The 23,480-nt window shown below is 37.4% G+C and overlaps 1 protein-coding gene across 6 annotated transcripts in view; it reads left to right on the plus strand.

Annotated features, from left to right (window-relative positions):
- The window catches only part of RNF111 (ring finger protein 111), a 52,380-nt gene extending 29,229 nt beyond the window's left edge, over positions 1–23,151 (plus strand). The window contains exons 5-14 of one of the 6 annotated variants that reach the window (XM_074599796.1): positions 547–744; positions 1,628–1,947; positions 3,392–3,647; positions 4,425–4,782; positions 7,767–7,892; positions 8,651–8,777; positions 18,665–18,757; positions 19,723–19,818; positions 20,733–20,836; positions 21,387–23,151. In XM_074599796.1, coding sequence (XP_074455897.1) covers positions 547–744; positions 1,628–1,947; positions 3,392–3,647; positions 4,425–4,782; positions 7,767–7,892; positions 8,651–8,777; positions 18,665–18,757; positions 19,723–19,818; positions 20,733–20,836; positions 21,387–21,504 — 1,796 coding nt within the window. In that variant the 3' untranslated portion in view covers positions 21,505–23,151. Of the gene's footprint in view, positions 1–546; positions 745–1,627; positions 1,948–3,391; positions 3,648–4,424; positions 4,783–7,766; positions 7,893–8,650; positions 8,778–18,664; positions 18,758–19,722; positions 19,819–20,708; positions 20,837–21,386 lie in introns of all 6 variants that reach the window. The other 5 variants (XM_074599795.1, XM_074599794.1, XM_074599793.1 and 2 more) reach the window with 5 other exon arrangements.
- The last annotated feature ends 329 nt before the right edge of the window (positions 23,152–23,480 follow it).

Below are 23,480 nucleotides of genomic sequence, written 5' to 3' on the forward strand. Positions count from 1 at the left end.
AGATTTATCAAGTGTTTCTTGTATTTCCCTAGGTACAATTAAATATATTGCTGACTATTACCTTTATAGTATGCAAAATGAACGTGTATGTGCTTTTAACAGAAAATTATTTAATGAATCTTCTTTTAATGTGTATTGAGACTAGAAACCCAAATTTATCTTGCTATGGCCTTTAGTACTATGCATCTAGAGTGATTGAAGTTTGTAAAGTAGTACTGCTAATTTAGATGTTGTTATGCTGTTCTTGGTTACTTATCTAAAAGTTTTTCTGTACTTTGTAGGCATTAAAAAAAATGGTAAGTGTAATACTTAATCTTAGAGTAGCTTGCCTGTGGATCTATGAAAGATTTCAGCAAGTGTTTTCGTGAAACAGAATTAAGTTCTGTATTTTGTACCTGTCAGGCTTTTGTGTTCTGACTTTCTTAGCATCTGGCAAGACCAGAAATGAGAATTTCTTGTATAATAATTAAAAAACACCAGCAACAATAAAAAGCCCCAGCAGCTTTTAAAGGTTTAAAGAACATGAAAGCTTTTTTGTTTTGCTAGAGCCAACAGTTGTGCCAACCACGTCAGCTAGAGTGGAGCCGCAGGTCGTGAGTTCTGCTTCCAGTAACAGTTCTAGTACGTCTACCTCAGAGCAGGCCTCTGATGCAGCTCCCAGCGTCTCCAGCAGCCAGCCCTCTGCAGCACCAGAGACGACTTCCAGTCTTCCCAGTGGCAGCACTGCTGGGACTTCAGCTGGAGGTACAGAATGAGAGCTTTCTACACTGTTGTGTTGCCTCCTAGTACAAAGGAGGTAGAGGAAGTTAGTCAGAATTCTGTAGGTTAAATGTCATGTGAATTTTTACTACTGAACATAACAGTAATAAGTTGAGAGGACAGGTATTTGAAAAAGATCATTGATTTCTCCCCAAAGCTGAGGGAAGTTGTGCTGGAGCATTCTGCTTTCACCTGTTGGAATGTTTTGGTGATACCTAATGAACTACATCCTTGCTTTTTGAGGAGATAGAATGTAGCTCACAGGGAATTAAGTCTTCCATTGCAGTGCATTACAGGAGTGGGGTTTTTTAATGTGTATTGTAAAGAAGTGAAGGATGTATACAGATTCTGTGAACCACCCCCTGTAGATCACTTCACTGGAAGCACATTTATACAGATCTGTATAGATACTGACCTATAACAGAGCTGTATATACAAGTAGTGCTCATAACATCTCTGAAAAGTGGATGATCTGGCCCTATCTGCAAGTCAGGTGAGGTACAATAAACCTGATCTGACCACAGTTCCACAGGAATTTGAGGTCTCTGCACACTGATCACAGGAACAATCTTTCCTCCTTTGCCTACTGATGTCTTAAATTAGCGGAATAAGGCAAGTGTCAGTTCATGTCCTCTAGTGGTTCCCATGAGAACATCCAGCTGAACCATTCAGATTTGATTCATTTGGCAGGCATAGCTAAATCTTCTCTTTTTGTATCCAGTTTGATTTGTTTTAGTCTAGATCTGTTTTTCAATCAGTTAATTATCTAATTGCAAAGTAATATTTTTTTTCTATTTAAGACACTACTTTACAGTGATCAGCTTTACTAATTTCTTTCACTTCAATATTAACTTTCTTTATCTTCAAGATGATATAAGAAGAACTGCATCTAATACAACACTGGAAACTGGTCCTCCGGCCATGCCAAGGTTACCATCGTGCTGCCCTCAGCATTCTCCTTGTGGAGGACCTTCACAGACTCATCATGCATTGGGGCACCCCCATACAAGCTGCTTTCAGCAGCATGGCCACCACTTCCAACATCACCACCACCACCACCACAACCCTCACCCAGCTGTTCCACTATCTCCTTCATTCAGTGACTCCAGCTGCCCTGTTGAAAGGCCTCCTCCAGTGCCTGCACCTTGTGGAGCAAGCAGCAGTTCTGGCACCAGTTACCATGACCAGGCATGTTTAATTCTTGTGACTCTCCCTTTGCGATTTGAAGTTGTTGTAGATATGAGAGAATAGATTAGGATGCTGAATTGTGGATTACTCTTTTGTTCTGTAGCAGGCATTATAGAAGGGAACTAAAAGGAAAATTTGAGCTATAATATATGGACACAAAAATTTGAAATTTTACAGAAAGTCATAATTCAGCAAGTAATCATTGACAGCTGACATCCTCTTGATGACTGTAAAATGATAGTGGCTGTTTAAGCAAACCAAACATAAATACCTTGAAATATACTTTGCTGATTGTAGCAGTTCTGCAGTGTAAATAATTGAGCTGCTCTAAGGGAAGAAAAAATCAAGTCTAATGTTCTGTTTATAAAAGATATAAAAGAGTTGCTTTTCTAAAAGCATTGGTTTTTTTAAGACTTCTTAAGTAACTGAAATGACAGCTGCTTGTGGTTTAACCCCAAGCAGCAACCAGGGCCACACAGCCATTCACTACTTCACTACTTCCCTGCCTCCCCCAGTGGGATAAGAGAAGAGAATAAAAAAAAAACAAAAAAAAAAACCAAAAAACAAAAAAAACCCCTCGTGGGTTGAGAAAAAGACAGTTTGATAGAACAGTAACGCAAGAGAAAATAATAATAACAATAATGATAAAAGAATATACAAAATGAGTGATGCAGTACAGTTACTCACCCCATGATGCCCAATTGCCCAGCACATCCCAAGCAGTGATCATGGACTCCTGCCCCTCGGCCAGCCCCCATTTCTATAGTGAGCATGGTGTCTATGGTATGGAATATTCCATTGCCAGCTTGTCCTGTCTATGCTCCCTCTCTGCTTCTATGGGAAGCCGAAAAATCCTTGACTTCAGATAAGCATTACGAAGCAACAACTAAAACAATGTGTGTTACCAATGCTATTCTCATACTAAATCCAAAACACAGCAGCTACTTGGAAGAAAATTAATTCTATCCCAGCTGAAACCAGGACACAGCTCTAAAATAGTACAGTTATAAGTAAGAACAATACTATGCAAACTTAATTTACAATATGCAGAACTCTCAGTCCATTTTCTGTTAAAGTGTAATACATTAGGCCCACCTGAAGACGCTAATGATTGGTTTTTGCCTCCAAATATTTCAGTGCATGTAGCTCCCATGTACTCACTGACTTATCCTTCATAGGGGTTTTGTGTTTTGTGTCTTTTGGTTTTTGGTTTTTTTACACAATCTGGTGTAATGAATTTAGTGTCTCTCACCAGATTTAGGAACTTAAGAATTATGTTAACCATAGCTAAAGAATGTTTCAGAGTCGAGCCTTAAAACTTAAAAATTTGGATCCCAGTTGTTTGCGATAGTATTTACTTTTACTTTTTATCACATTATGTTTGAGGGTGACTTTGTTTTCAGTGTCTGAAGAATTGCTTGAAAAAGATGGTTTGTTTACACAGCAGGCATTGCCAGTAGACTTAAGCAGCAGTGGTATAAGAAGTCATGGAAGTGGTGCTTTTCATGGAACATCTGCTTTTGACCCCTGCTGTCCTGGTTCTTCATCTCGGACTGCAATTTATGGGCACCAGGCTGGTGCAGGCCCAAGCCAATCAATAACAATAGATGGATATGGATCGAGTATGGTTGCCCAGCCACAGCCCCAACCCCCTCCTCAGGCATCGCTCTCCTCCTGTCGGCATTATATGCATTCTCCTTGTAAGTATTGATAATTACTGGGTACTTGGGGGGGGATGACAGACGAAACGAAAAAGAAAACAGATTCTCTGACAACGCAGGAACACTCTTACTATCTGTTTGCTTTGATCTTAGAACTAGCCTAGCAAAACATGCATTAAGAAATGTATTTAAACAGTTCAGCTTCTGTAGAGGATTTGAACAGGATCAAGGTGAAGTTAAATATTTTCTTTTGAGTGACCTTAATACCATTCAGACTTCAGAAACTGTATTTACTATGAAAGTATCTTCCACATCCTTTGTATTTTAGCAGTGCCTTTCTTTTTCCTTGGTCTGTCCCCTGTCCCACCCTCCCAATAAGTTCTGCTTCAGCACGCTCAGACAGTCAATTCACTTGTTAGATTATGATTTTTTTTTTTTTATTGTCTCTACAGAATAGTGGACTTCGGGGGCAGGGGGCGGTGGTGAATTTTTAAAAAATTAAACAACAAACTTGAAGTAAAACTTCTCACCGTATATACCCTTTTCAGCATGCATCACACAGATTTTATTTTTTTAATTTTTACCAACATTGGCAATTGGAGTACTTCTGGCTGCAGAAAGTGTGTGTTTCTTGTAGGGTATATTGCTGGAATTGCTTAATTTAAAAAAATTGCATAAACACATATTCCTATGTTGCCACTGTTTACACTAGTGTAATAATATTGAAGCACCTGTGTGAAGATAGTTTTCTTTGAATAAATTTAGGTCAAAACCTGCTACTGACCAAATTAAAAGCAGCTAATGTTTTCATTGCAGATGCTTCTTTGACCAGACCTCTTCACCATCAAGCTTCTGCATGTCCTCACTCTCATGGAAATCCTCCTCCACAGCCACAACCTCCACCTCAAGTAGATTATGTTATCCCTCATCCAGTGCATCCCTTCCATCCTTCAATCTCCTCTCATGCATCTTCTCATCCTGTTCCACCTCCACCTCCACCACCAACTCATCCTTTAGCCAATGCAGCTGCTCCGATACCACAGCATCTTCCCGCAACACACCAGCCTATATCCCATCATATCCCTGCAACAGCACCTCCAGCACAGAGGCTACATCCTCATGAAGTGATCCAGAGGATGGAGGTCCAGAGAAGAAGAATGATGCAACACCCAACGTATGTCACAAATGTACTCAGAACAATATCTAAACATATAATTCATTTCCCTCAGGTTTGTAAAATGTTGCATGTGAATCTCAAACTGTTAATTGCATGGTTAGGAACTTTTAGTATTAAACCATGGTAAGAAGTGTCTTTACCTACCATCACAGTCGGGTGAGCCTTACGACTGAACCATTACATCTCTCAATAGTGTCTCCAGGTAAGGCACAAATGGGGCATGGAAGAGAAGGGAAGCTTATATTTCTCTTGCCCATTAGTCATCTTCCAGAAAATAGGCAGGAATTACTTTTCAAGCTGGACAGCCCAAAAAGTACATCATAAGCTCCTTTCAAATATGTTTTCCCTTGTTGATGCTGTTAAGATCTTTTTATCTAACTAATGCTTTAAAATAAAACAATTTATCATAAGAGACCATTTACCAGGTTTAATTCAGATTTAACCTTAGATTTATCTAGTTTTACTATGCCTTTAGAAGAGAAGGAAGACACTGCATGAGAATGTGACCAATGTTAGATGTATCTTTGGTGATACTCTTTAAGAGATGTTACTGTTGTTGCTAAACTGGATTCACTAGATGACACTAGTATTGACAGAAATCAGTTCAGTACTGGCTTGGTATTCAGTCACAAAGTAACTGAAGTTATTTTAATTCTGGAGATAATGGTTTTAAATATTCAAGAGACTTTCAAGAATGAGCTCTCTAGTTGTTGCTCCTAACTTTGTTACACGATTTCTACTGGTAACTAACTTAAAACTGATTTAATTTGCTTTAAACTTTTGAGGCAGTTTCCAGGTAATTCATAGAAATCTCTATAGGCAATAACTGCTCACAAAGTGGCACATCAGACTTCCCCCCCAGCCCCTAGTCCCCCAGGAAGTCAAATATAACTCTGCTTTCTCAGACATTAAATGTTTGATCTATCTGAACCCACACCTGTTCTTTTGTTATCTTTGCTATGCAAATGGCATAACCTCTAAACACCCTAACCTAAACATACAGGCATACCATGTGTATGCCCATGATTATCCAGTCACACCCAAAAATTAATTTTGGAACCTTCAAGCTAATGAATGTGAGATGGCAAGAGAGCATTTTAAGGAAAAATAATAATGGTAGCTATCTTACCAGTTTGGGAAACTTTCTGGTAGTTTGGGGATTGGAAATGTGAATATTGGCATTTCTTAGCCTGGTGAATTTCCTTTGTATGTATAGAAACTGTAGTCAAATGTTGACAATAGGTGCTTCCTTGACATTCTCTCCAAAGTCACCATCTCAGGTCAGTGTCAGTTTGCTCCATGAGGTTTCTTCTCTATAGTTTTGTTTTGTAACCTTATGAAATTGTTCAGCCCTTGGTCTTTCTTTTCCCCCCCAATCCTCATACAAATTACATGCAAACCAATACTGTCGTGTCTTGGCCTAACCTCATATAAATCAGGTTATACTCTGAGAATCAGAAACTTGCATTTATTTGCTTTTTTATTTAATACACAGACTGAGGCTGCCAGCAGAGTTGCAGTTCCTTTGGTTTCATGTCCCAGCATCTCAGTGTTCTTAAGATGTTGTTTCATCCTTCATTTCTAGAAACTGCATATGAGATTGTGTAGTTTGTATACCTTCTGTCTAAAAATATAGGACTGTTTCAGGATTGGAAGTAGAGAAAGGTTTGAGTCCTCTTCTCACTGTCATGTCTCAAGTGTGGGTACAACAGCTGTAATTTCCATAGGGTCTTGGAATCAGCCACAAAATGTGCGAAAGGCAATGTATGAGGGTGCACTGCGTTGGCATAACACAGGTTTTCTGTTTATTTTAAATCTGGTGATCCACTTTATGCTAGTAGCATGGGATAGATGGCCTAGGAGTTTTACGTTCATAGAAATAATTTCAAACATGTGTCTCTTCAATTAAGACGCATCTTAGGAAAAATGGGCCTACATGGCACTCAGTTTTTGTGGAACTACAGAAGTTGTTCTACTATGTTTTTTCATTAAAATACATTCTTACAGATTTTTCCCTATAGTTATTTGATAAACTGAAAGGAGGTGACACTAGGAGTAGGTTCTGATGACAGATCTGTTCCCACGTTGGTCTGTACCACTGCAGAAAACTAATACTTCTCACATAATTTATACAAGCTTGACAGATTTCTCTGGAGAAATGTCAATTTACAGTGATTAGAATAGCATGCTGTTAAGTAACTTTTTACTTCTCTAGACATGTAAATTTACAGAATATCTAGTCTACTTTGTCAGGTAGTTTAAGGTGGTACCGAATCTGAAGACAGTGTACGGCTTTTGGCAAAATCCAAGTTTCTAGGTTGAATAAAAAAAAAGTACTTTCTGCATTTAAAGCAATAAAAGCAATGGAGGAAAGAAAAATACCAATCCATTTCTTTCTGTAATTGGAAAATGGCAAAGTAACAGAAGTCAGCCAACATAGTTTTTTGAAGATTTTTTTTTTTTTCCAAAACTGTAGTTGTTCTATACCAGCTGGCATGGAAAAAAAACTGTGTGCTCTTATTACTTGAGGTATAACATAAACATGTTTCAAGGAAAATGTCCTCTGATTAGTGTATTAAGTTTCCCCCTAATTACTCTTGCCGGTATAGTTTTGCTAGAAATGAACTGCAGCATAATTGTGAATGCTGCTGAATCTCAACATGACTGTCATCTGGCCTTTGCTTTCCTACCTGTGGTTTGAGGTTAGGATTAAACACTTTGTCAGTCCCTCTGTATTTACATCTGCCAAGTGAAGGGCAGAGCACAATAGCTGAAGCTGGTTTTGTCTTTGAATATGAAATTTTTATTAGAGTTAGTTTTTAACATATCTAAAGTTGAAATTAAAATACTGTGTGGAGAGTTTTATTTTTTTCTTTTAAATGTATTCCAGTAATTCAATCTGTAGTGTTTTGATTATGGATGTTGCTTTCTTGACGCTAACAAGTATATAAAATTAACTGTTGCTGTGTTATGTTGTTTAGACGTGCTCATGAACGGCCTCCTCCGCATCCTCACAGAATGCATCCCAATTATGGTCATGGGCATCACATTCATGTGCCTCAGACAATGTCTTCCCATCCTCGACAAGCTCCAGAGAGATCTGCCTGGTTAGTAATCAGATACTATTTTAGTTCTTTGGGACTCGGGACAAAAGACTGTAATGTGCTGATCACAGTGCTGATAATGCTGGCTGTGATTTTTAGAAGTGCTGTGTGCACCTGTAGTTTAAAATTTGTAGAAGTTGATATGACTTCCAAATACTGCTTTGAGTACTCAATATCTTAAGTATGTTTCTAGGGATTTTTATCCATTGCTTTTAAAATGGAATTGAGTTTTACTGACTCTAGGTACTTATTTCAAGATTTGATTTTTAAAATAGCCATGTAAAACATAATATTCGTGTTCTTTGTAATATTGAGGTTTGGATTTGAGTTACAAACTAATTTATTCTTTCTCTGTTTTGTCTGAACTCATTTAAAATTGCATTAGGTCCACTCGTGAACATTACATTTAAGTTCTGCAATATATTTATTTAAAAAAAAAAAAGCTTTTGACCATTAGGGAAGAGGTGCATGTGTGACAACGGCTGTTCCCACAGCGTGAGCTATAGAGAAGACTCCATGTTGATAATAATACTGGGCTCAATAAATGGGAGTCGTCTCATCTCACAGATGATTTAAAAACAACTTTTATTTATGGTAGGATTAAGATGATTCTTTAGCAAAGTTTAAATAAGTTTAAAAAAAATTCTTATGTAAAACTGTTACGGTAGCTGTGCCGTGTTGTATGCTTTCCAAAGCAGTGGAATTGTGTCTAGGAGTCAAGACGTACCTTTACTGTAATGCCACTTTCATTCATGTGACAGGGAACTGGGAATTGAAGCTGGTGTGACTGCAGCTACTTACCCTCCAGGGCCCTTGCATCCTCACTTGGCCCACTACCATGCACCTCCTCGACTTCATCACTTGCAAATAGGGGCTCTTCCTCTAATGGTAAGGAGATAGCTTATGAAAAGTGATTATCATTGGCCATTGTAATAATTTTTTTTTGTCAAGAAAATTATTTTAAGGCTTACTGCACTTAATTGGACATGTATACATTGCTGCAAAAGTTAGTGGTTCAATTGAAGAAGAAAATACTCCAGTGTTTCTGTGTATTGCTCACAGACAGGGGGCTAGAACATGCTCATAGTAAGAGACTAGTAAGAGAAAACAGTTTAGGATACTAACATTCTAACTTCAGCTCCTGTAAAATGAAACATACTTGAATTAAATTGTCACTTGCATTGCAATGCATTGACCCTCTGCATCTGATTTTTAAAGTTCAGATTCTTCTTAATGAGTTTTGGGTTGTTAAAGATACCAACTTTCCACCCAGTGCATGAGGATTAGCACTGGTGCTTTATTTTCACAGTGTGTATACAGCACAGCTAGAATTACATCTAGAGATTTGATTGTTTTCAAATAATACTTGGTGTTCATGAACCTAATTCTGTGTGATAAAACATATAGTTTTGTAGTATGAAGTGTTATACACAACAGGAAGGGTGAGGGTAAGCTAATCCCTTGTTACACGTAACTTTTTTTTAATCTACAGTAGTAAAACAAGGAAAATAAGCATAACTCTCTGACTTCCACAAAGTATTATTTTTGAAAGAATGTAGATTTATTTAAAATATTCTTAATATTGTTTAATGGAAATCCAGAGACACAAATTTAGTTTAATGGAGTGTGTTTAGTGTTTATATCTGGTATTCTGTGTGGCTAGTTAAAGAAATTTCATTGCCCTAGGCTTCCTGTAGCAGTGTCTCAGGCAAAAATCCCTCCAAAAAGAATTTATTCGAGTGGTACAGCAGCAAGGACAGCTTGAGCTGGATGCTGTCAGAGAGGGACCCATAAAAAAGGAGAATTCCTGGGCAACTGTACCCTTAGAATCCATGCATCCACCCTTTGCACAGCTTGCACGCGCCCCTCGGTCCAATGGTAATTTATGGTCTGGGGTCGTCTTCTTCCTCACTGGATTCTTTCTCTGTCTCCAGGTGGCCGTTAACTGTTCTTAGCTTGTTGGTTTGCAGCCTCTGATGATGGTAGTAGCTTTTTTATCTCTTGGTTTGTACCAGTCTTTGGGCCTTCCTTTGTGTAACTAAGTACAAGTTCATCTTACCTAGGTGAAAGTTTGCAGCTTGTGGCAGAAGGCTTCAGCAACTTTACCTCCTAATCAAGCTAGATAGTATAATCAAAACTGTGGGCTCTTCTGTAAACGTGTGCTAAAATTGTAATTAAAAATCAACCTGCAGGTCTTGCCCATCCAAAATTCCTCTGTCAGAATTGACATCTAGCAATCAAAGTGTAAATTTATAATCAGTCCTGGAATAGCCGTCTCTTCATAGTCTAGGTTTAAGTTGCTTGTTCCTTCCTATTTAACTAAGAAACACGATAATAATCCTCAAGTACTTTCCTGATATATCAGGGTTAGTGATTCATTGAGGCGCAACTTGCATGCTTATCACAGACTTTCTAGAGCAGCCTGTAGAATTTGGTATTTTGGTGTAGGCAACAAGATTCTTTCTGCATAACCTTATGTCCTGTGCATCATCCATTCAAACTAAGATTTTTTGCATTCTTCTTCAGCTAGCTGTCTGTTTTTTCAAGTGGATGAAAAATGGCTTGCCTCTCTCACATTTATTTCATGTGTTGTACTGTAACAGATAATGTAATTTGCTTTAGATTTTCAAAGAGAAAGGACCCTCCTAATAGTTCAGGGAACTGCAAATGCATTAGGGGACAGCAAATTAAACATGTGCCTATTTTATCTCATTTTCTATCAGGGCTGATTAGTCAATGATGTGATTTATTTCCACTATAGTGGAGTTTCTAGAAACGTCAGAGTTCAGCTGATCCTTATATTGCAGTATGATGAGAAACTTTTAACTGTATTTTAACTTTTGTAGAGGTATTCCTACAACTAAAATGTTACACAAGCAAGTAGTTGGGCCCCTACTGTTTATCTTCTTTTTAGCACCAGAATGGAAGAAAACTGTGATAGAGAAATTTCAGAAGTATTTCCTGAATATGTGATAAAATACTCTAGGGAGTCTTGCCCTTCTGCTTGGTAACTGCTGTTATTAAGTGATAGAAGTGTCAGACGCAATGGGGTTCTTTAACTCTACAGAAACTTGTGCATGTGTTTGTATAGGGATATCTAATCTTTGTAACAGTAATTCATGAATCTCTGGATGAAATGGAATTGAAGTTGTTTGTATGTTGAGTTTTTCTGCCCACTGTACTGACAGCACATGTTACAGGGTATAGACCATTGTAAGCAGTGCTTCCCCACATCTTTGTGATCTGGTTTCAACCTTGCTGTGATCACATTGAGTGATACGACTTTTGAAGTTGTGTTCTGAGTCTCAGACTAATTTGAAATGTACTCAGATCGCGCGCACTAGAAGAACATAAAGGCAGGTTAGAGCGCTGCTACAACTTATATATACAATGAGTTCAAAGTATTACAAATGCATTTGATGATTCTACCCCTTCTATGGCAATCATGAAAGCTGAAGTTTTCTTCGCTTGCACGTGTGTGAGAGCCCAGCAGATCTGTCAACAAAATTGACTTGGAATATAGAGCAAGTAGTCAGTGAAGTTTTTCATCTAACAAACTTAACTGGATAATGAAAAAAAGTGCCGTTTCAGTTTTTATTAAAGAGCAACAGATTAATTGCAGGTGTCACCTGGGATTTTTCATTGTAACTTTTGGAATAGAGGCAGGGGAGGAGAGGCTGAATTGTGATTAGAGTCCCTCTGTGCTAAGTGGTTCGTGTTATGAGGAGTGCTTTCTTTCAGTAAGTACAGAGTACTGAATAGCAGTTTACAAGGCTTTTGTGCTGGATTCTTGATGCAGGTATCAAATGTTGATCTTCTCCCTTCTTTATTTGGTGGGAGGAAAGTCTTTTCAAGCAACTCATGCAGTAGCTCAACTGAAAAATTTGTTTGTCTTGAATCGCTTTCTGAAATAGCCTGCTGACCCATAGGCAGCATGCGTTTTTCCTGTCTGCTCTGGAGTACTAAAACCCCTTCAAACTACTGCCAGGCCATAAGGGGCATAATGGGTTATTTGGGCTTTAATGACATTAGTACTCTGATATATCAGTTTCAGATTTTAATTGGATTGCAGATAACCTAATCTTCATCTAGTCAGTGCTGGAATGTAGACTGCAGTTTTAATCCTCAGGGACACAAAACAAGAAAGATATGTTGGGGGAGATAATTAGTGTTTGACAGTCCAAATAGAGGGTGAAGGAAATAAAATCTCCTTTTCTATTAGCTTGATTGAAGAAACTTTCACCTGTTTAAATGTTGCTTCACGAGGAATCCTAGATTAAAAACAGTTAAAAGAGCTTCCTTTGTATCTGTGTAGGCAAGGATTAGGCTGCTTCCCTGCTTGATTTAATATAATTACTTTAAGTGTGACCCTGGCTTACAGTAGTTTGTGTTCCCATTGTTATTGCTTTAATGCCATGTATGTGCTGAGGAAAGGTCTTCTGTCAAAGTGATTTTTACAGTGTATTCCATTCTGGACAAATATCCATTCTGTGAACTTGAACATTTTTAGGAAGAATCAACTGAAGATCAGTGCATGGCGTAACTAATGAAACATCAGACAAAAATGACACGGGAGAACAGAGGATTTCCTGTTCCTCTGTTTTTAGCTGATGCTGGTGCTTGTTGTTAGATGCCACTTCAATTTCTGTTTACTCTGAGTGACTGTGGCTGCTCTTATGGCACTGTTTGCTTTTTGACTCTGAGTGCCCAACACCCAGTTATCACATCTAGGCAGACAGGATGGGAATTTCTGTAATTTAATAAGCTGAGATGGGCGTTCAAAGCAATGTGACGTTTTCTTAATGCCAGCTATATGCAGCTATATGCCAGCTATAATTTTGACTAGCTAAACCGTGCTTATGGCTGTAACGCATATGCAAGCAGAATTCCTCCTCTTCTTTTGCTTCAGGAGAGAAAAGGCATCCTAGTTTGTAGTGAAATCTGGAGGGGAAAAGTCTAAAAAGAAATCTCCAGGTGTCTCTAAATTTGGCCTGAGGACAGCCTGAAATGATCCCCTTCTCTATACTGCCATCTCTCCTGTGTCTCACGGTCGTGGGTTAACCCCAAGCAGCAACCAGGGCCACACAGCCACTCACTCCCTGCCTGCCTCCCCCAGGGGGATAAGGGAGAAGAATCAGAAAAAAGGAAACCTTGTGGGTTAAGAAAAAGACAGTTTGATAGATCAGTAAGGCAAGAGAAAATAATAACAATGATAACAGAATACACAAAATGAGTGAGTTAAGCAATACAATTGCTCACCACCCGATGACCGATTACCCAGCCTGGATTCCTGCCCCCCGGCCAGCCCCCATTTCTATAGTGAGCATGGTGTCTATGGTATGGAATATTCCTTTGCCAGCTCGTCCTGTCCATGAGCCCTCTCTGCTTCTGTGGGAAGCTGAAAAATCCTTGACTTCAGATAAGCATTACCTAGCAACAACTAAAACAATATGTGTTATCAATGTTATTCTCATACTAAATCCAAAACACAGCAGCTACTAGGAAGAAAATTAACTCTATCCCAGCTGAAAACAGGAAACTCATGTTTTCCAGATGTTATCCATTTACCTGAATGACCAGAATGCTATGTTTAGCTGTAAAATCGGTTGCTTCCTGTAATTTCAAAGATGAGAATATTTCTAACATTTTTCAGGCTTCAAAAAATATGAAAGGATTAGAAAAATGGAGTATAACGTGTTACTTGCTAAAAAATTTCAAAAGTTTGCAGACGTTCACTTTGAAATGGTAATTTAGTTCAGCTTTGAAACAGGAACTTGCTCTGAATATGAGCTTGTTACTAGGGCACTTTAAAAAAAAATCAGTGCTTTATATTTTAAATCTGCTCTGTTAAAGAAAGGGTTATTTTTATGAATTTGATTTGTTCCTTTTTGTTATTTAATGGAGGGTGGGGTGGAAGGTTAAAACTGGAAGGCTGTCTTTCTCCTCCCCTCCATCTTATCCTTTTCATAATCAAAGAAGAAAAACAAAGTCTCTTCACCTTTAAATTGATAACTAAATTTTAAATGGAATGTAGGCCTGAAGTGAGCAGTATTCCCTTTCTGCCTTTTAATTTAGTATACTTTTACTCTTGTTCAGATGAATAACTGATTACAATGGGTCTGGGATTTTGACTATTTAAAAATTAAGCAACAGACCTGCCACTAAAATAGTATTCTATTCAGCTTGTTTTTCAAACATGCGTAGCTGTCATAAATATAATTTTCAGATCATATTATGCATAGTACTGGGATTTGGTGGTGGGTGGTTTTATGGGGTTGTTTTGTGGTTTTGGTGTTTTTAGTGTGCTTGGGGTTTTTTTTAGTTTCTGTTTTATAAAACAGATCTCTAATAATGGAGGCTATCTACATGCCCCTCAAATTGTTTCAGCTACCTGTTAATCAGAGAAGTTCCTGGGATATGCTGTTCCAGTCTCTAGATTACGTTTTCTTCTGCAATTTGAATAGCGTCCTGTTGGTTGTGAATTTCGGGGGGGGGGGGGGGGGGGTGTGATTATCTGAACTTTACAGTTTGCTAGCTGTGGTGTAATAAATCTGTATAGGGTGGATGCAAGCCTTGAGAAGACTCCTTAACTTAACTGTGAGCCTGAACTGCAGCTTGCCAGTCCAAGGGAGATCTCTGGGTCATAACTAAAAGAAAATAAACTTATGGTAACTTAACCTCTCTCAGGTGTTGTATATTCAGCTTTCATATGCTGTCCCCCCCCCTTTTTTTTTCCGATTTCAGAGCCTTTCTAGTTTGTTCCTTTTGCTGTTGAATGACTCAGAGTGGTTAAGGCCATCTTTACCCTTAGTTGTAAAAATTGGTAGGGATTTTGAGGTATAGGCCAGTAGGTCCCAGTACATTATGGTAGATGTGTGCTGGTCAGAGTAGTATCACTCAGAGTGTAGTCATACAGGCATCACAGCTCTAAGAGATGCAACTGTTCCATACAAAAAAAAGCTAACAAACTTCCCGTAAAATATCTGAACGCTTAGCTAAGGCTGTAACTTAATGTAGCAACAGTAGTTCAAGGTGGACTTCAGATTTGAAATAGCCTTGATTAGCTGCATCAAATTTAACTGCATTTTTCAAATAAGAAAATGGACTTTTGTAATGCAGCTGATACTTTTTTCTTAATATAAACTTGAATTACTGTTCTTCAGTTTTTTGTAGAATATAGGCTTGAAGAGTGCTGATTTTATGTTCCACTCAGACACAGAAACAGTTAGGTTTTAGCTATGCAGCACACATTAGTTGTTCCTTTGCACAGTGTGTCTCTATGAAAACTGCAAATTTCCCTTGTTTGAATTTGGCTTCTTAAGATTTTTAATTGATCAGCTTTACTCCTTTTTGAGTATTGATGTGGACCTCAGTGGTTAACTGGATAAGCTTATTGTTTGGATTTGTTTTAATATGTATGAAGATCATACTTAATGTGAACCATTGAATAAAAGGCTGGGATGGACAAGATAAGTAGTACTGTACAATGGAAGAATCTCTTCAGTGTCTGTGACAACTGAAAGGCAAAAAGATCCTGGAAAGATGGAAGGTGTTTAAAGGAAGGTAGCAAGGAAGAAAATCTTTCCTGCAGATTAGCTATTTTAAATTGTTTCAGAATGTTTGTGTTGTATAATGGTTCAGACTTAGCCTTGAATTTTTTAGCTGTTGCAAATTTTTGTGGTAGTGGGAAGCGTCGATACAAAGTGCAAAACAAGAAATGGTTGATATTTGTTCTGTGGGAAACAAACAGTTCTTGGCAAACTATTATACTGGAATTCGCAGGTCCAGAGCGTGTTGCTTTGAAATATATAGCATGATTTCACTGTATCCAGAAGAACCATACACAAGTACTTAATGCAGGCTGGCATTACCTTTAACTCTTTGTTTTCTTCATTAGCTTTAAGCTTTTCCTTTTCTCTTACGTTGAATATGAAAACTTACTGAAAGCATAATTCCTTTTGTGTGTGAAGATATTTCAAGAGAGCTGAAATCTTCTCCTTGCATTTGAAGCTATCAAAGGGATTTTGGTTAGACTGGTCTTGGTTGGGAATTATTGATAGTTCTCTCTTGCCTATCTTTCCTCCAGCTTGTAGTCACAAATGTAATTAGTTAAAATCTTGCTATGTTAGCAGACTTGCTTTTACTGCAGGTGCAAAGGAGCTGTTTTTTTCTTACAGAGATGGTTTTTTTGAAATACAGTGCTTTGCTTGGCCAGAAATGTAAGTTGTGCTCTCACAATATTTTATAGAAGAGCCTGTACATAATGTATGTTCAGATAATTTTGCAGAGTAGTTATGCCATTCCCCATCAGGATAATATGAAGGCCCGCTTATTAGCATGAAAATGTATTTCATTTATGTATTCCCACTCAGTATTTCTGGTGTCTAAGTTCAGTAGTTTGTTGTGGTGTAAAATTCTTTGTTGGTTTTGTAGTGTTAAATTTAGTAGGTTTCTTAAATAGGTAGTCTCCAGTAGCAGAATTTTTTTCCAAATGAGATACCTGGCTGGGTGCATGGAAACTCTGACCTTTGAGGCAGTTGGAACTGTAATTAATGCATTGCAGCAAAACACCTGTAACTTTACAGCTCCTGTAGTGATCTGCACTATCAGATCCATTGTTTTACAACAGACTGTTTTCGAGTCCTGGTGAATCAAAAAAACTGAGCAGTGAAGGTCACTCCTGAAGCTTGGGGAAGGTTTTACCGGCAGTTTCCTTTCCTCTGAGTGAAGGCAATAGATTCACAGGCAATGGAAACTTCCAAATGATGCCAACCAGGCCTATGCCTAGCAAAAACCTGTGACAACAAATATGTTCATAGTGTGGATGAGTGACCTAGTTCTTTAAATGTGTTTTCTGTAATTGGAGGACAAAGTAGAATTACATGCTTAAACGGAGAATGGATCATAAACTGCTGATTATTTGAGACAGATATCTTACAATATAATTTTTCCAAATTATCGTATTTTTAATGCACTCTCCGAAATTCCTTTGTTACAGCTGCAGCTTATATTGTCAAACAGTAAGACCCGTGACACCAACAGATCTTACATGAAAAGTTTGGGCATGTAGATGAATATACCTATCTTGTGATATACAATTCTGTATTTGCCATCATATTGAATTCATGTGTTAGTATATAATCTTTGTAAATACATTCTACATACTGCATAACAACTTAGATCTTTAAATTGATGTGCTGTTGAAGTTTGCAGAAGTCATCCTGTCTTGCTTGTTTTCCATCTCCAGCTCTGATTAGTACCAGACCAACAGATATTTAGGCTGCTTATGAGAGAGGCACCTCCTGTATTAGTATTCTGGAAGTTAAATCTTCAGTTTCTAGTACTCTGGTTTGTAAAAATCTAATGCTAATATTGTGGCTGTATTTGTGGCTTGTATTGGCGGCTTGTATTGGCACTACATGGTCATCATTTGACAAGCACCATGTAAACTGCTTTAAAATAATCAGGTTCTGTTTTTCTTTTCTGAAAAAAAAATATTTAGGGCAGAGAAATATTTTTCTATCCCTGTCAGCTTTTAGTTACCAGACTGGATTTGGAAAACATAGAAAGGTAGTATATTGGTCTGCTATGTTATGTGAGTTACTTTGTCTAGGCCTATGCTTTCTCCCAGTGCATTAATTCATTTTTACGCTCTTATATATGTTAATCTTAGAAGTGTCTGCTGGAAATAAGAAAAGCCACACAGGAGTACCTGACTTCATGAATAATATCTGGGATATCTGACTTGTTGACAGCCTCATGAGATGAATTTTGAGCTGTCACATGCAGCACAGAGACGTTACCAGCTGATAGCACAGAAAGGAAGATAGTACTAGTACTTCTCAAATACTTACTGTTATTTCCAAATGAGCTGCTGCTTACAGTGCTCGTATCGACGCACTCTACATGATTAAGTAAACTGAATCTGCTGATCGTTTGGGGTGTTTTTTTCACCTGTTCATTAAAAAGTGCTGCTGGTATGGTTCTGACAAAAAGTCAATACCATTATTCGCTCATCTTGAGGGGGTAAAAGTAGAACACAGAAGCCCTGCTGTGCAGGTGGCCCTTAGTATTTTAACTACCTTTCTGCTTTCCTGTATGAAAAATGCTGGTGCTTGAAGTGCCTGTAGGGTGTTTCACTGGATGCTGGTATTTTGTTTGCTGCTTGTATCTCTTAATGCGCAAGGAAGTCAGTGGATGCTTGAATATGGTGTGTATGTAGAGTTGCCTGTGACTTTAGATGGGAGTTTTGAGTGTTACTTTTTTTTTATCTGCCTCTAAATTTGAAGTGTGTCTGAAGATGTTCGGTTGTTTTGGGTAAGATAAGGATATTGGCTGTTTTTTACAGATTAAGTATTAGCCTTGTTTCCTCTGTGGTACCAAAAACTTACATTTGAGAATCTATAGCAAGTCCTTTTCGTAACTCTATGCACGCTTTTAGGTGTTTTGTTTATAAAAATAGGTAGATATTTATGGCGGTTTATACAAAGTAGGTTGAGATTTTGAGACTTGCAGTGAGGCCAAGCAATATGTAATGCAGATGTGCAGAGATTATAACAGAGGATCTAGTCTCACTTTTGTTTTGCTTCTGGTTATGTTTAGAGAGCTCGGAGTGGTGGTGCTTATGCTGTCAGTTGGAATTGTATGCTCAAGCTGAGGAGTATAAATAATAAGTCATTCAGTAAAAGCAAAAGGATCTTAAATTTTACAAAGTGAACAGTAAAATACTGAAACTGTTCTGAATAGGTTTAACTTAACATCTGCTGTTTGAATAGGTACCAGACATGGCGGGCTACCCTCACATCCGTTACATTTCATCGGGATTGGATGGAACATCATTCAGAGGCCCTTTCAGGGGCAATTTTGAGGTTTGTAATAGAATAAAACTAGATATATGTCAAAATGTGTCATGAGGGAATATGGGGAGGGTGTATGGTAGAGCTAGTACTATATATAGATGTAAAAGAATCATAAAGAAAATACACTTTATTTATAGAATGACTTCACTATCGTGAACTGGGATAAAAAAAGCACATTGAAAAGTTGGTCAATAAAAGGTGCCCTGGACAATGTTGGTGTAGGTAGTTATTAACTCCCAGTACATCTTGCTCTGCCCACCAGCCTAGTTCGTAGGATGGATTATTCACATGATATGCTGGTAAAAGGTCGTGCTGTCTCTGAGTAACTGTGCCACGATCCTCCTAGTGAGGGTGTGACTTGGCAGCTTTAATGCTGCTGTCCTGTTTATGTAGTGCAGGAACTGAAACTGGGGGAAGGAGAGGGGGAAAAAAAAGGAAAAAAAAAAAAGAGAGAAAATAAAGGATATCAGATGCAGAGAGTTAATGACCTAGTCCACTGAAAACATCTTCAGTGACATCTCATGGTTCTGATAAACTCATTGCTGGAGAAAAATAAATTAGTCATTGTATTTCAACTTAAGCAACTTTCTTTTTTCTTCTAAGCCTTAATGACTGTTAGAGAGTATTTACAAGTATTTACATAGTGCATTTTAATTGCATTTTCCTCATTAGACATGCAAGTATGTGTGAACATACTGATAACCATTCCTAGCTGACAAACAATTTATTATTTTTTTTTAGTAGTAAAATAGTGTTTCCGTATAACTTAAAATACCAGGCAGTGTTGTATGGGTTTTTCTACAGAAACCTATCACTTCTCCCATACAACATACTCTTTTTTGCTTTGCCTGAATCTGAAGAAGTTGGGAATTGAGAGTTTGTCTTTCTGTAAAAGGGTTAGAACAAAACTAATACTTACTGAAGGTAGCTGAAATAACAGTTCTTATACTGTTTATTCCTTGATAATTTTTTAGGAGCTGATTCACTTGGAGGAACGATTAGGCAACGTTAATCGTGGAGCAACACAGGGAACTATAGAAAGATGCACGTATCCACATAAATACAAAAAGGTGAGGATTTCTCAAGTTGTGGCTGCCTGTAATATTTCTTTGAAAATGTAATAACGTTTACATTTAGCTTAAATCTGCAGAAATGCCAACTTCAAAGAGCGTATGTTTTCTGTATCTTGCAATTTCAAGGATTGTAAGCAAAGCTTACAATGCCACTTCTTTCACAACTAAAATTAAAAATTTTGTCCCTTGATAAAGAGCTCCTGTAATGTGATAAACAACAGTGTTTTGATATGATTAAATAACTTGTCCAGCAGTTAGGAATAGCCTTGTGAGCAATGAAATAACTGTTGGTAATAGCTAAATTGTCAACAGACTTCAGTGAGAACTCATCAAATAAAGTGAGACTATCTTTGCAATGAATTGTTCACAGTGCTTACCTGCTTGGTATGTATCATCTTAACCTTTACTCTGGTCACATTAGGAAGACTGTGGGACACTTGGAAGTTTTGAATCTGGTACAAACTTTTGGCAACTGAAGTTGTCTCTCGGTTGGAGTTTATTATACCATAATATAGAATCCCATCCACATTTACATAGTGCTCTTTCACACTTGATAAAAAGTAACTGAAGATACTAGGCTTGAAAGGATTTTTATTTTTTTTCCTCTTCGTGAATGAAATTGAGATTTTTATACATAAACCACAAGTAAAAGGACTGGTTGCAACAATATGAAATGTATATGTTCACAGTCCAGGAGACTTTTGTAATTACTAGTTAAATAAGTCTGAAATGTCCTGTGATTTTGCTTCAAGTGCTAGTTCTTGATTCCTTTTGGTTCAAATACATCTGAATAAATATTATGAAATGTTTTCGAAGTAGTGTGTGTTGAATATGTATTAAAAACAGATTTTACTCAGTTTGTCAATAATGTCATCTCTACTAATAAGGTAACAACTGATTGGTTCTCACAGAGGAAACTGCACTGCAAACAAGATGGCGAGGAAGGAACAGAAGAAGACACAGAGGAAAAGTGTACCATCTGTTTGTCTATATTGGAGGAAGGTGAAGATGTCAGGTAAATAGTACCACTGAATATCAGAATATAAAGTTAATGTTGTGGCTTTGAGACCATACTTGAATATGGTGCACTACTCCCTAGGTTAACAGTTACAATTGAAGACTGTCTGTCATTGAACCAATAAGTAAAATGAGTTGCGATCGCAAAGACACGTTGTTCAGTCTGTATTGTCTTTGGGTGGAAGTTTCTGGTCTTCCGTAAGTTGACTGTCTGTCTTGGAACATGAGCCCAAGATGATACGCTGAGTTAATCGAGACTGTCAATTTTAGTTTTTCTGCAGTAATGCTACTTAAGCTAGAGCAGGCTTAAATCAGTGTAATACAGCAGAAGCTAGCTGATGCTTGACTTCATTACCCATATCCATCGCTTCTTGCAACTAGACAAAAAAATGCAGGTTCAACTGGAAAGGCTAGTGAAACTTGTGGAAAAACATGAACGTGCAAAAAGAATAGACAGTTCAATAGCAAAACCCACATTACCATTTTTCCAATGGGTATGTTTATGGAAATGCTTTATTAACACAAATGTTTTTCTGTTCTGATGACAGGCGCCTTCCATGTATGCACCTTTTCCACCAAGTATGTGTAGATCAGTGGTTGATTACTAACAAGAAGTGCCCCATTTGCAGAGTGGACATTGAGGCTCAACTGCCTAGCGAAAGTTGACAGCGCTTTCCAGAACTCTTGTCCTCCCTCTCGCTCCCTCTCATCCTTCCTGGTACTGCAGTCAACCAAAGATGGCATGACTTACCTGCGCAGATTTGGAAGCATTGAACCTAGAGTGCTGGCTCTGCTATATGGTACAACTAATGCTAGACCTACAGTTTATGTAGAAGACAGTTGAGTTTCAGTGTATTTATAAAAATTTTTTTTAGGTCTTACATTTTTTTCCTTTTAATTCATTACTGTATTTTTGCATGGTTCCTTGTATTGCATTTGTTTGCACATATTATGGGCTTTGTGACCCCAAACTTGCAGGCAAGATTAGCTGCTTTAGTAAGTAGAGTTGTGTGTTCTCTTTTGGTTTGTTTTACATAGTATCGAGCTTTGAAAGTATGATTTCACTCATTACTAACCTCGGATTCCTTAATTTAATCGATCATATATTTTAGTTTAAATGTATAAAGATCATCTAGAAAAGGATAATATTATGTATTGAGACATTCCTTAATTAGGAAAAATGGCTGCTGTATATTTACAATATCAGTTCTGAGTCAAATAACATCCTTAATGCTGGGAACAGAATATGAACTATATTCAGTTTGACTGATACATATAGCATACTTACTCATCACCAGAGTTTTTTGTCTGTTCAGATTTTTGTGTTCGTTTATAAAATTTCAGCACAATGCAGATATATTTGAATGTCAATATTAAACATTTAGACTGCTGTTCAGATTGTATTTATCATTTTCTTCCTATGTCTAGAAATTTGAATCCCTAACTTAAATATTTGCTGCTGTGAAACAGCTCTAGTGAACACTAAATGTTGATTTCAGTTAGCTGGATTGTAGATACTTGCAGATTAAAAGAATTATTAGGGAAAGGGAAAGAGAGCTTAGAATCTGTTTGGTCTTCTGCTAACTTAAGTTGAAGTATCTGCGCACATTGAGGGTTTTTTTTTGGTTTGTGTTTTTTGTTTTGTTTTTGGTGGTTTTTTAAAATATAAAACCATTCTATAAGGACTTAGAGCTGCAGGGGTTTTGTTTTTTGGTGGTTTGGGTTTTTTTTTTTGGGTGGGGGGTGGGGAGGGGGAAGGTTGGCAGATATTCATGCATTCATAGAACTTCTAAGGATTCCAGGCTTGTCTTGGGATTTTTATTAGTTTTAAAGTTAATAAAGTTAGCTAAATCCACTTGTCTCTTGTTTTATTTTTCATTAGTAAATTGAAAGCCTGTAAATTTCTGTAGAAAATGAGACACAAATTCTGTGGTTACCTAGTTTTTGCCTTGATCATAGATTCCCTCTTTATAAATTACCAACAGTCCATCACTGATTGAAATATTTTCTATAGTTAAGATTTGCTGCATAATATAGTATATAGAATTAAGTTATAATGTACTAACACTTCGCCTTTGGAGGAGGTTTTAATCCACATCAGGATTCAAGTTACTCATCAACATTCTTTCACATATGATAGATTATAGTTTATTTAACATTGCAAAATGCAAATGCGAAAAAACATTGAGACAGTATTTCTGTCACTTTGGAAAAGATGTTCCTCGGGGATCATATATGAACATGTCAATAAGCTTGCATTAAGCCACATGCTTTGTAAGTGGATTGAATAATAAATACCTTCAGTTTCTCTTGTCTTTGTCTTTCATAATCAGATTAAGTGTACAATGGTTTACAGTAAACCTAGAAGATGAACTGTTATGTTTACACTAAAAAAAGTGATCCATTTATAAATATTACCTTAATTAATTTGATGCCTGGTTTTGTCTGGTTAAAGCTGCTTCCCTTTTATATATATATATATATTTTTTTTTTAATCTGTTAGGAGTAGCATTTGCCAGTGCAGTGTCTATTGCTGGCAACAAACTTAACACCTCTGGCACTGAGGCTTTAAGCGGACGGAAATTTTATTCCAGCCATGTGTGATAAATGGATGTTTTCAAGCTTAATTGCATTGCTAAAAC

This window comes from Larus michahellis, chromosome 9 (assembly GCF_964199755.1).
Source record: "Larus michahellis chromosome 9, bLarMic1.1, whole genome shotgun sequence".
Lineage (NCBI taxonomy): Eukaryota > Metazoa > Chordata > Aves > Charadriiformes > Laridae > Larus > Larus michahellis.